This window comes from Neovison vison, chromosome 6 (genome assembly GCF_020171115.1).
Source record: "Neovison vison isolate M4711 chromosome 6, ASM_NN_V1, whole genome shotgun sequence".
Taxonomy (NCBI): Eukaryota; Metazoa; Chordata; class Mammalia; order Carnivora; family Mustelidae; genus Neogale; species Neogale vison.
Genome location: NC_058096.1, coordinates 8,662,079 through 8,675,980, shown reverse-complemented (window position 1 = coordinate 8,675,980; position 13,902 = coordinate 8,662,079). Strand labels below are relative to the sequence as shown.

General features: G+C 36.8%; 1 protein-coding gene across 1 annotated transcript in view; it reads left to right on the top strand.

Moving 5' to 3' along the window:
- MORC3 (MORC family CW-type zinc finger 3) overlaps window positions 1–13,902 on the top strand; it is a 44,123-nt gene that overhangs the window by 20,351 nt on the left and 9,870 nt on the right. Inside the window, exons 7-14 of the mRNA XM_044250944.1 lie at window positions 122–250; window positions 657–776; window positions 3,554–3,651; window positions 8,433–8,537; window positions 10,502–10,624; window positions 10,731–10,805; window positions 11,798–11,843; window positions 13,009–13,175. Coding sequence (XP_044106879.1) covers window positions 122–250; window positions 657–776; window positions 3,554–3,651; window positions 8,433–8,537; window positions 10,502–10,624; window positions 10,731–10,805; window positions 11,798–11,843; window positions 13,009–13,175 — 863 coding nt within the window. The remainder of the gene's footprint in view (window positions 1–121; window positions 251–656; window positions 777–3,553; window positions 3,652–8,432; window positions 8,538–10,501; window positions 10,625–10,730; window positions 10,806–11,797; window positions 11,844–13,008; window positions 13,176–13,902) is intronic.

The window sequence follows — 13,902 nt, the reverse complement described above, 5'->3', positions numbered from 1 at the left end:
TTCGTGGGTCCTTTATCAAAGCAAAGTGGCAGGTTTCTTTTTAAATACAATTATCAGTAATATTGAACAAATACGTAGGTAATTATTTGGAAAGGACAGATACCATTTTGTGTCTTTACAGGCTTACTGCAGTATATTATACCTAAAGCCAAGAATGCAGATCATCTTACGTGGACAGAAAGTGAAGACACAGCTGGTCTCAAAGAGTCTTGCCTACATTGAACGTGATGTTTATCGACCCAAATTTTTAGTATCCTTTCTTTTCTTTTCTTTTTTTAAAGATTTATTTATTTATTTGTCTGGTACAGGGTGTTGGGGGGAGACATGAACAAGAGGAGAAGCAGGCAGAGGGACAGGCTCCCTGCTGAGCAAGTGGCCCAGTGCAGGACTCGATCCCAGGACCCTGGGATCATGCATGACCTAAGCTGAAGGCTGATGCTTAACCAACTGAGCCACCCAGGTGTCCTTTATTTTCCTTTTTATGATGCTGTATGAAGATATTCTCTTCCCCCGTTCTCCTTCTATCCCGATAAGGAGTCTAATCCTCTCCAGCATTGTCCCTTTTTGTACACTTTTAGATTCATTAAAAAATTACTTGGAAAGAATGATTTGAGGGGAGTGAGGTAGTGTGTTCCGAATTTTCCTTAATATTTAAGACTAAAACAGTGAGAATTACTTTTGGATTCAACTGTAGAAATAAAGACCATTATGGGATAATGATGTATCACAGAAATAGACTCATCAAAGCTTATGAAAAAGTTGGATGTCAGTTAAGGGTAAGCTTTATATCTGAAATGTCTGTATCTTTTATAAAAGTTAAAATATCATGTTGTTGGGTCAAGCGTGAAATAATAAGCTTTGCTTAATGACTTTTTTAGATGCCAATGTGTTTAATAATGTTGGTATGGTACTTGAACTTAAAGTACTTTTATATTAATTTCCCATTTGGTCCAGATAATCTTATGAGGGGGACAGAATATTTTATCTCTGTTATACAGAGGAAGGAGGTGGAGGATAAGAAGTTAAGTAACTTACTCTAGACCTAAAATGAGTATGGTTCTTAGCTCCAGATGCAGACCATTTGACTGCATTTGGATATGGATCCGTTGTTATTTCTGGGATGAAACTGGTTAGTTTTATTTAGTCCTGGCTCAATAGCCAGAAAAACAGGATCATATAGGTGATTTACTGCTTTGGAGTTAATTCCTAAATAAATTAGAGCCTTCCTCGTAAACCGCTTCCATTGTCATAGAATTCAGTTTAGGATGATGAACATTGCCCACTATGCTAATCTTTATCCTTTACGTATTTTCACAGAAAGAATTTTTTTGGAGTATATATGTTAAGAATTAAGTGACAAATTCTGAAAATTAAGTTTGTTAAACGTAGTAAGCCTAATCATATCTTGTTTTCCAAGGTTATGGTTTTCATTTTCTATTAATCTTATTTCATTCTAAGTTCTTTCTAGAATGATGTGAGCTCTACACAGTATGCTAGTGTGGGTTTATCTTGAACATAACTCAATATTGGTTGTAACTCTTAGAATTTAACATGACGTGAGCCCAGAATATAGCATTTTTGCAAAAGTAAGCAAACTTTGTTGGGCTTTTTTTGGTAACCACAAATTTCAGTAAACAGCTAAAATACAGAAATTTGGCAACCATGATATGAGGTGTCAATAACTTTTATTTAAAAATGCTAATTTTCATTTATAATTGGACTAATTTCATCAGAAATACTCTTATTAAAGTTATGGGGAATTTCATCAGTAATTGGAAATGCATTTTTGATAATAAGGCTTACTTCTCAAGTGATTTGGGATTCAAAAGAAACAATGTATCTGCAACAGAATGTAAAATATTTTTTTTATTTTATCCTTTATGATTCTGACTTAAGATACACAGCCATTTTTCCAACCCAGTTAAATTTGCATTGTATGTACTTTCTGGTTAAGGTTGACCTTGTAAAAAATAGGCTTTTACAGCCAACTGTTACATTGTTTTTCTTTACCAGGTGATGGACTGGGCATAGTATTTGCATTCTGTAGATTCAATAAGCAGTTACTAAGTAAGTGTCAGGTATCTGGTGTGATTTGCTCAGAATAAGAAGATGATAAGATACAGAGCATGCCATCAGAGCTCTGGTGAGGGGAAAATGTGGTACAAGTTAAAAGCATCAGAAAAAGCTTCTTGGAGGCAACGGTGATTGTGATGAGTCTTAATTGATGTTACTGTGTTGGAAAGTCTGGCAAGGGTTTTCCAGGCAGAGAAAAATCTCTGCAAAGGAAGGGAAAGAGGCTTAGGAGATTGTGACATCATTAAGGCGGTGGTAGCTAACTTTGCTGGGGCAATGCATAGAGAGACAAGATGAGGTTTGAAAGAAGGTGAGCCAGAACTACGAATTGGGAGGGTATCATGGTTTATTAATGGTATGAGATGAGGAACACTGATGGTTTTTAATAGAGTGGGATTAGATCTGCATGGTTTCAGCTGTATTTCTGAAAAATTTCACTTTATTATTCTTTTACTTTTTCCTTTTGTAGACTCAGCTATAATTGTGAACAAAATATTTTTGAACCTAATACTTGTTAATCATATATAGATAATCGAATATATGACTCATATACTTTGAGTTCAGTATTTTCGCTAGCAGCGGGTTTTTTTTTGTTTGTTGGTTTTTAAGATGTTATTTATTCATGAGAGAGAGAAAGGCAGAGGCAGACTCCCTTTGGAGCAGGGAGCCCAATGTGGGACTTGATCCCAGGACCCCAGGGTCCTGGGGAAAAGGAAAGGAAAATGAAAAGGATCATGACCTGAGCTGAAAGCAGATGCTTAACCGACTTAGCCACCCAGGTGCTCGCTAGGAGCATTTTTAAAAAAATAACTTGAATTGAACTATCCTAGGTTTTTACTTCCATCTCCGATATCAGCTGGATGTGTAACTTTAGACAAATGATTTTAATTTTAATCTGGCAAACTTTTGTTGGAGAATTATTGCTATGGTCTTTGCTAAATACTGTGGATATAGGGGCGCCTGGGTGGCTCAGTGGGTTAAGCCGCTGCCTTCGGCTCAGGTCATGATCTCAGGGTCCTGAGATCGAGTCCCTCATCGGGCTCTCTGCTCAGCAGGGAGCCTGCTTTCCTCTCTCTCTCTGCCTGCCTCTCTGCCTACTTGGATCTCTCTCTGTCAAATAAATAAAATCTTAAAAAAAAAAAATACTGTGGATATAGAAAGGAGTTAGTTGTAGTTTCCACTGTCTAAGAAAGGCATCCCAATAGAGGTGGTCTTTTTTGTATTAAATTAGGGATGATAATACTTGTCTAAATGGATATTTGACAACAGTGGAAGTAGTTTTGGAGGAAGGCTCTAATATATTTAGGAATTAACTTCTAGAAAATAAACCTACCAGACACTATTTTTCAATTTAAATTTCTTAAGAATAGGGATATAAAATGTAAGAAATGTTTCATGCAAATTATAAGTCTTTGTGGAAGGTAATTATTTTGAGCATTGTGTTTTATGCTTAAAACACTGATTTCATTTTCTTTTTCAGGCGAACAATATGGGTGTTGGAGTAGTAGGAATTATAGAGTGTAACTTCCTAAAGCCAACTCATAATAAACAAGATTTTGACTATACTAATGAGTACAGGTATGTTACCTGTTAAAGTCACTGGCTTTTTACAGTTTATTTTGGGAATACTTTCATCTCTTTTCCTAAGCTGAATTTTTTTTTTTTTTCTGTCTTGTGGATGTTTTTATCTTACAGAACTTTAGGAAAATTGGTAGGTGAGAGGCTTGCTTAGAAAACACCTTTAGTCCTCTTCTTCCAACCTAGGAATTAATTCTACCCCATCACCAGTAGAAATAGTGTTCTCCCCGTCTTTATTGATGAAGTATTTCTGAGATTTATAGTAGAAATAGAGGATGTTCCTGCTCTATTGGTGTCAACATTTATTGTGTAATATCATGAAACTTTGTGCTTATAGATGGGAACTTGAAGGTGATTTAGTCCTGTGTACTTTAGACAGAAATACTATGATCTTTTAAGAGTGGTTAGAAGTCACAGAATAAATATGACCATTAGTTTTACTTGTAGATATAGGAAGCAGACTTTCCCTAATGAGCACATATGATGGAGTAGAATGCAAATGTCATGTGAACATTGGTGATAAAGATAATGTCACAGGCCCTTTTTTTAAATAAAGAAAAAATAAAACAAAGTAGAATAAAGAAAATGCAAAACTGATGAATTAGGAAACACATATAATACAGAAAATTAGTATACACTCAAGAGTTGACTCCTGGGGCAGAGGCTACTCCTGTTAGTTGAACAGGGATAATTGAATATAAGGACTTACTTACTAGAATAGTAGAGGGTGATTACTAGAAGGGGTAAAAGAAGACAGTAGGTTCCCAGAAACAACAGATAAAGAAGACTGACTATTCCCTCAAGGTTGAGAAAAAGGACTAGGAACTAGGAGAGGGCCCCCTGCCTCTCAAGTCAAGAGATTCACATCTTCTTGTAGCAGTCATGACAGCATAGGAACAAACTACCTGCAAGTTTCTTGCCAGAAAAAGGAGGCCTGGCCAGTGCTAGACTGTAGATGTGACCTGCTGTTGCCAGAGGCTGTGGGTGAGCTGGAGCTATTCTATAGAGGAGATCAGTCTTTGCCCAAGGATACGGACACACGGGGACTGGTCTCTTGATGGAGGTAGTGGGCTGCTGGAGGGCAGAGCATTGCTAGAGAGCTCAGCCCGCGCTCCTCTATTATTTGGCTCCAGCCAAATAATAATAATAATAATAATAATAATAATACATACATACATACATACATACCAGGACCTGAAGGACACTTGTGTTACTGTCACCTAGCAGGCCCATTCATCTGTTAATCCAGTTCAGCATTCCTCGGACTGCCAAATGATAAATGTTTATATGACCAAGCCTCAAAAAATCACAAAACTGAGCAAAGAAGACTGAATTTGGACCTGAGAGACAATGAGTTCATAACTGACAAAATCAAAAAGCCTGAAGTTTGTTCTTTGATAAGATTAGTAAAAGGAGGGACGCCTGGGTGGCTCAGTTGGTTAAGCAGCTGCCTTCGGCTCGGGTCATGATCCCGGCGTCCTGGGATCGAGTCCCACGTCGGGCTCCTTGCTCAGCAGGGAGCCTGCCCTCTGCCTCTGCCTGCCACTCTGTCTGCCTGTGCTCGCTCTCTCTCCCTCTCTCTCTGACAAATAAATAAAATCTTAAAAAAAAAAAAAAAAAAGATTAGTAAAAGGACAGTGGGGGGGGTAGAAAGCAGAAATCATCAATATCAAAAACGAAAAGGAGACGCACCCAAGAACATCAAAGGAATAGCGTGAACAACTTTTACCATCTTAGATGATATGGGCATGTTACTTTAAAATTGAATCAATTTTTAGAAAACTTCCCACATATTCCAACATTTTAAGAAGGAAGTAGCACCAGTCTTACACTATCTTAAAGGTTTTATGAGGGCACGTAACTCTGGTAGTGAACTTGTGAATACTTCTTAGAAGAAAGGGAATTTATGTCTCTCATGATCAAGATACAAAAAATATAGCAAATGCCATCTAGTAATCTGTAAAAAGGATAATTAATACATTAAAACCAATTAGATTATATTCCAAGATGACATGGTGGTTTTAATATTCAAAAATCAATGTAGTTCATCACATTGATGTTAGAAAGGAAAAATCTTACAGTTATTTTCATAGGTACAGAAAAAGCACTTGATCAATCACAACACCCACTTGTAATTGTTTTTATTTGAGAAAAAGCACGTGTATAAGTGAGTGGGGCGGGGGTGAGATTAGGTAGCTTGGGTTAGAGGGACAGGGAGAGAATGTTAAGCAGACTCCGTGGGGCTTGATCCCAGGACCCTGAGATGGTGACCTGAGCCAAAGTCTGAGCAACTTCGGCAGCTCACCCATTTGTAATTTAGAAGAAAAAAAAGGAACACTTACAAAATCATATTAGCAATGCAGAGCATTTACAAAAACAATGAAGTGCATTCCTTACAGATGAAAATGAGAGAAGGATTTCCACTATCCACTATTGTTCCTGAGGAAATAACCATATAATAAAGAAAGAAAAAGAAGTAAAAGTTATAAGGGTTAGAAAGGAAGAAATAAAACATTTCTGTACAAGATAGTATTAAGTAGGGGCGCCTGGGTGGCTCAGTGGGTTAAGCCGCTGCCTTCGGCTCAGGTCATGATCTCGGAGTCCTGGGATCGAGTCCCGCATCGGGCTCTCTGCTCTGCAGGGAGCCTGCTTCCTCCTCTCCCTCTCTCTGCCTGCCTATCTGCCTGCTTGTGATCTCTGTCTGTCAAATAAATAAATAAAATCTTTAAAAAAAAAAAAAGATAGTATTAAGTATATAGTAAGTCCAAAATAATCTGCAAATTTAGAATTAATGAAGGAACAAGTTAAGTGGTATGTATTCTGGGATTGTTGGATAAGAAGTATTCAGAAATCAATAGTATTTCTGTTTACCAACGAGAAACTAGAACATGAAATTTTTTTAAAAGTCATGAAGTGTCAAAAAAAATCAGTTTCTTTGGAGTAAATAAAATATGCAGCATGTACACTAAAAACTATGAAATATTGTGGAGTGAAATTTAAGCCCCAAGTAAGTAGCATACCAGGTTCAAGAATTGGAAGGCTGAATATTACAAAATGTCATTTTTTTCTCTAAAATAATTAAATACAATTCCAATTTAAGAAAAAAATCCCTCCCAGCTTTTGTGGGTATTGATACTATTAATAGACTTACTCTAAACTTTATGTTGAAAGTCACAAGACCCAAGGTAGTTAAGATAATTAAGAACAACAAAGCAAGAAAACTTAACCTACTAATACCAGTACTTATAAAGCTACAGTACCTAAGTGTGGTATTAAAGGATAAGCTATCTAGTGAAATAGAGAAGCCAGAAATAACCCCCCACTTTTATATATTTGATGACCTGATTTATGACAAAGATTACATCATAGAATAGTGGGAAAATGATCATCTTTCCAAAAATGTTGGGTCAGTTGGCCATTTGTATAGATAATATGACTCTTACTTCAAGTGAAGGAAAAAATTGATACAGGATGGATTTTAGACCTATGTAAGAAAGATAAAAACAAAGTGAGAACAAGAATATTTTCAAAACCTTTAGTTAAGCATACTTTAAAGCAAGATGCAAAAAATATTGATCATAATGGGCAAAATGAAAAATTATTTAAAATGAGTAAGACAGAGAATGTTGGCAAGATAGAGCATTTGGAGCCCTGGCACATGGCTGCTAGGTATAAAATCAATAAAAATCAGCTGTTAGTTTATTGAGTAAAACCAAATATCAATGCTCACCCCTGTAACCCTGCAGTTTAACTCTTCGGTATATTCCCAACATAAATGGGTGCAGTCTTTTGGACTGAGGAATAGTGGTGATGAGAGCAGATGAAGAGAACTTGGAAAAGGGAGGATGCGTTTGGAAGGGAAGATTGGTTCTCATTTGGACCTGAAATGTTATGTGATAGTGACGAAAAAATTAGTTGGAGATAATAGGTGGGGATAGAAATGTCTGATTAATCTGCCAGTGTAGAATTTGAAGTCTTGATGATTGAAAGCTTTATTTTAAATTGAGACTGTTACACTGACTATACCTTGTATGTGCATAGTTCTGTCACAGTAGGTGCTTAACGCGAATGATTGCTTAAGTGTGGCCTTAGATCCCACTGATTGGCTTTTTATTAATATCTTATTGAGAAAGGAGTGACAGTCTTAATTGTGGGACAGAAGCTATTTTAAAATATACTTGCTGGTATTGATTGCATACTTTTATAAACTAAAAGTCTGATTTCTAATTTGAATTGAAGCTTCTAGGTTTGTCAGTTGGAGTTGGAATTTAGAATGCCTGTGGTTCTTCCACTAATTGGTCTGCAACATACTTTCTCAACAGAGGACACAAAATATTACTGTTTATATCTTCAAAGAGGATCTTGGCTCTGCTCTGGGAACTTAAAAGTGTCCTTGTAGGGGCGCCTGGGTGGCTCAGTGGGTTAAAGCCTCTGCCTTCAGCTCAGGTCATGATCCCAGGGTCCTGGGATCGAGCCCCACATCGGGCTCTCTGCTCATCAGGGAGCCTGCTTTCTCCTCTCTCTCTCTGCCTGCCTCTCTGCCTACTGGTGATCTCTGTCTGTGAAGTAAATAAATAAAATCTAAAAAAAGAAAAAGTGTCCTTGTAGAAAATTGCCATTAGAGCATTCTTTACTAACTATACCTTTGGGAGACATCAATCTCCTTTGCCCTGTAGTGTCTACATGATCCTTACTAAGTCATTTGTGCTTTTCTGTGTTTGACAAAGGTTTGAACTTTTATCTTTTTTTTTTCTTAAATTGATTTTAATTTACTTTTTTAGGCTGACAATAGCAGCATTAGGAGAAAAGCTGAATGATTACTGGAATGAAATGAAAGTGAAAAAAAATGCAGAATATCCTCTAAATTTGCCAGTTGAAGATATTCAGTAAGTACATTAAAAAATATCAACCCAAATACTGTTTTTTCTGAAAATAAATAAATTGGGAAAAAAAAATATCAACCCACTCTAATATCAAGACATGATATTGGAGGGTACAGTGATGGAACACAAACTTTGAACTAAGCCAAAGTAAGAATTAAATTATATAACTCAGCACACCATGAAATGAGCCAGTGAATGTACACATTAATACACACACACAAAAGATTCACGAAGCAGTATTTATCCATACGTTGCATGCTGATACTTATTTCATTTAAAAAGTGCAAGTCTTGACCCATTAAATTGATTTTGTGATCCACTAATGGGTTGCATCTCATAGTTTGAAAAACTCTGGTCTTAGCATCATGACTTTAAATCCAGAACTGAATTTAGATTCTAATTTTGCTTTAATAATGATGTGACACTGAACATGTTACTTGGCCTTTTATAAACTTCCTTTTTTTTTTTTTTAACTTGTAAAATGGGAACGTTAGTAGCACTCACTTCCTGGAGTTAGAAGACAAAGAATATACCTTACGAGCATTCAGTAACTTGATAGCACACAGTGCCAGTTCTGTGAATGAATGAATAATAACTGTGTACTGATGGAAAGATGACCAAGATGTATAATTAGGAACAAAAAAGATGCAATTCAGTGTATTAATTTCCTATTTTTTTTAAGTGTCCATATACACATGCATTAATTCTGCAAGCATAGAAAATTCTACCAGGGTTTTAAAACATGAACAGTGGTAAGCTCCTAAAATAAGGATTTGTATTTACTTTATAAATTTCAGGAGCACGTGGGTGGCTCAGTGGACTGACCATCTGACTCTTGATTTCAGCCCAGGTCATGATCTCAGGGTTGTGAAATTGAGCCCTATGTCGTACTCTGCACTGGGTGTGGAGCTTGCTTGGGGTTCTTTCTTTTCCTCTCCTTCTGCCCCTACCCCCTCTCTAAAAATGAATAAATAAACAAATTTCTGGATTGTTTAAAATTTAAGTAACCATGTAAATGCATTTTAAAAAATTTATATTTAGAAAATTTATATTAAAATTTATATTTAAAATTTGTTTTTAAAAGTTTATATTTAAAACATTTATATTTAAAATAAAAAATTATATTTGTTCATTAAGATGATGTCTTATAGTCAATGAAATGTTAAATGAATACCCAAGTTCTTCATAGGATCATTGTGATTTTCAAATGATAAAACTATAAAGCAAACTAAAAGAATATATAAATTTTAAGGGCACCTGGGTGGCTTAGTGGGTTAAGCCTCTGCCTTCGGCTCAGGTCATGATCTCAGGGTCCTGGGATCAAGCCCCGCATCGGGCTCTCTCCTCAGGGAGCCTGCTTCCCTTCCTCTCTCTCTGCCTGCCTTTCTGCCTACTTGTGATCTCTGTCAAATAAATAAATAAATAAATAAAATTAAGAAGAATATATAAATTTTAGATATTCAGAGATACACTTCTAGTAGAGGCTAAAAATGTAATAAAATTACTAAAAATGCTTAAATTATAGTAATAACAGCTTGCATGTTTTCTGTATGTGAGTGTTTTATTTTGCTAATAAATATACTAGATTGGACATTGAAAATGCTAACTTAAAATAAAATTTCAAAGCAAGGCTTTTTGGAATCTTAAATTGCTATTTTATTTTATTATTTATTTATTTTTTTCTTTAAGTTGCTTTTTTATTACCAGAGAACAAAATTGAATAGTATTCTGTTAAAACATTTAAGTCTCTTTGTTTAAATTGGCCTGTTGGCTTTAACCTTTTGAAGGTAACCAGAACTGTTGTTTTTAAAAAATTTAACTTGCTGCACAACAATAATTATGTTGCAGGCATTTCAGGAACAGAATTAAATAATAAAGGCATTTTGTGGTAAAAATGATATAGAAGATCTAATGACGTGTACTTTGCATCCATATTTTCATACTAATATTACATCATTTTGTTACAGGAAACGTCCTGATCAGACATGGGTTCAGTGTGATTCCTGTCTAAAGTGGCGAAAATTACCAGATGGAATAGATCAACTTCCAGAAAAATGGTATTGCTCCAATAACCCTGACCCACAGTTCAGGTACCATATAGTTGGTAGTACCCTTTTTGGAAAGGCAGAAAGTACTGTTCAAGGTGTATGAACAGGCGCTGGTGACGTGTTATTCCCATGTGATTTTTCTGACTAGAAATTGTGATGTTCCAGAAGAACCTGAAGATGAGGATTTGGTGCATCCAACTTACGAAAAAACCTACAAAAAGAAGTGAGTGTTGTATTAATGTTCGGTGGGGAAATAATGCCTGTATTATTAATGCTGGTGGGTGTACAGCGTTAGTTCATGCTTCTCCAAGATCAAGCTAGTACAACCCAGAAAAGATTATGACCCCAAAGAAGATTTTGATGTGGATACATAATATTGGGAGTTTTTTGTTTTTTGGTTTTTTTACTTTATACCTTGGATACCTTCTCTTTTTCCACCTGCCATTCACGCTGTTCTATCTACACAGGATAGTTTGCATACAGAATAGTTTGTCTTTTGGGCCACACACAGATGAATCATAAATGAGTACTACCTCATACGAGCTTATAGTCTTAACAGGGAAGGTGAGACATGTGCATTAAGTTGACAGATACCATCGAAGGCAAGATCCATTCTGTTGGGAAGCCCATAAGGAGAGATGACTTCTCTCTGGGGATGGGAAGAGAAATCTGGATCAGGAAAACTCATGAGGCATATTTGTGTAATAGGCCTTGGAGGATGGGTTAGATGCAAATGTACGGGAAACAGATTCGTTCTGCTTTAGAGCAATACATGAATGGGCATAATGGAAAATAGAGGAGGGAGGGGGAAGTTGGCTAATGAAGGATAGTCAGCCCTGGTGAACTGTAGGTTAGTGTCCACTCACAGAAGTTCGGGTGGTTTTGATTTAGAGTGCCTGGTTTTTGAAGATAAATCCAACAACAGGACCGTGAGTAAAGAGACCATTTAGAAGCCTGTGTGATGTTCTTGCTCAGAGGTCTGAGAATAATGCTGGTCAGGGTAGAAAGCTTAAGGCAAATGTTGGGCATTACTGAGGTAAGAGGTAGAAAGTATTTCCCTGCCTGTGGACTTAACACCAACGATAATGAAATTGAAGCAAAGTTCAGTGTACATATTAGTGAAATGGCAAGTTTGTCATTGGAAAACATTGAAAAATAATCATCAAATTTAAGTATGTTCACTTTTCATCTTTTTCTTTTTCTTTTTTCTTTTAGAGATAAGGAGAAATTCAGGATCAGACAACCGGAAATGATCCCTCGGGTAACTGATGAAACCTTGCGTTTTATAGCTGTGTATTATATTGGGTGGTGGCTAGCTTAACAAATAGCTTTAAAGCTTAGGAGTTACATAACAAATTGAGTGATTTTGTTCATTCGGTCCACATACTCCTTTTCTTACACCCCTTCTTGCCTTCCTTCCTAGCCCGGCAACTTCACTCACTGTTCAGTTTACTATTTAGTCGGGCATCATCTGAGAAGAGGCAGGCATTAAGAATCTTAACACCCAGGCACCTGGGTGGCTCATTCAGTTAAGCTTCTAACTCTTGATTTTGGCTCAGGTGATGATTGCAGTGTTCTGAGATGGAGCCCCAAGTCAGGCTCTCTGCTAGGCATGGAGCCTGCTTGGAATTCTCTTTCCCCATCTCTCTCCCCCTCTGCCCCACCCCTCCTTATAAAAAAAAAAAAAAAAAGAGAGAGAGAGAGAAAGAAAATGAATCTTATTGTCACATAGGCAGTTAAGGAAAAATTCACAGAGGAGAGCCATGGGGAGCTACATGGGACCAAAGCTACAGTGTTTTTCTTTCTCTTTGTTGAGCACTTTCTTAGTGCTTAATGGTGTTAAGGCACTTTTTCTGGGTATCTGGGTAGACAGTTGTACTTCTTGTATAAGGAAGTTTTGGTCCGCTGCAGATATGTGTGTTTGCTTTTAGTTAACATTGAAATGTTTTCTTAATGGCAAAGACTGAGGGTTTGGAGGTGAGAACAGAACTGGGTGAGAAAGAAAAGTGGGCTTACTCTAAAACAGTATCGTTGACTTTATTTTCTGTTTCTTTTAGAAAAACAAGTTTTTAATTGTATTTCAGTAAGTCCTGTACAGTATAGGGTCAGTAAATTTTGCCATAAAAGACCGGATATTTCGTATTTTAGACTTTGTGGGCCACATGCAGTCTCTGTTGTGTATTCTTGGTTTTGTTGTTTTGTTTACATCTTTAAAAATGCAAAAACATCCTTCCACTTACTTGCAGCTTGGAATTGGCTTACTGGCCTGTTTGTGGCTCTCTGGTATAGCCTAAAGAATTTACATGGTTAGAATCGCTCTCATTGTTTTCTGGGATATGGGGCAAAGGGAAAATAATATCTCGTGTTTTGGGGCATGGCACATTAAAAAAAAGTCCTTTAAGGTCGATTTTCTTTTCTTCCAACAGATTAATGCTGAACTTTTGTTTCGGACACCCCCCGGATCAGGTCAAAGCTTTTCTCCTGTGAAGGAAAGTGTTCCAAGAGGACATCTTTCAGAAGTGGCAAATACTTATGCAACAAGACTCATAAATAATCATCGAAGTTCACCCCAGTCTGAACCTGAGAGCAACAAGTCAGTGGCTAAAATGTGTTTTTCCAGTGGGGAATGAATATTAAGTTCAGCCTTTACTTGACACTTTTATGGCAGTATTACACTTCTAAGTTGATGTGCATGTAAAAAGTCTGAAGGATGGGGTGCCTGAGTGGCTCAGTGGGTTAAAGCCTCTGCCTTCGGCTCAGGTCATGATCTCAGGGTCCTGGGATCGAGCCCCACATCCGGCTCTCTGCTCAGTAGGGAGCCTGCTTCCCTCTCTTTCTCTGCCTGCCTCTCTGCCTACTTGTGATCCCTCTCTCTGTGTCAAATAAATAAATAAAATCTTTAAAAAAAAAAAAAAAGAAAGTCTGAAGGATAAGTTAATTTACCCAGCCCACTCATACCACCCATTTAAGTGAGTTTTTAAAATATCAGTTGTATTCACTGTGGAATTTTCACCTTTTTGAAATTCTGTATAGTATGAAAATTCTATAATTTTAAATTTAAATTCTATAATTTTAAAATTACAACTATCTTAAGAAAAACATAAAGCAACTAAGAATACAACACTGTAATGTCAGGTGTGACCCATGAGTTCTTAGCTTGTTGTAGGCTGTGTTTTGGATGAGTGGATGGAGAAGGAAGGGAGCAAGAAAGGTATGAGTAAATTGAACAGTTAGGTCTTTTGACTGGAATGGTCAGGGAAGGTTTGGGATGAGGTAGTACTTGGTTTGGTTCCTGAAACTCTGAAAGCAATGCTCTGTGC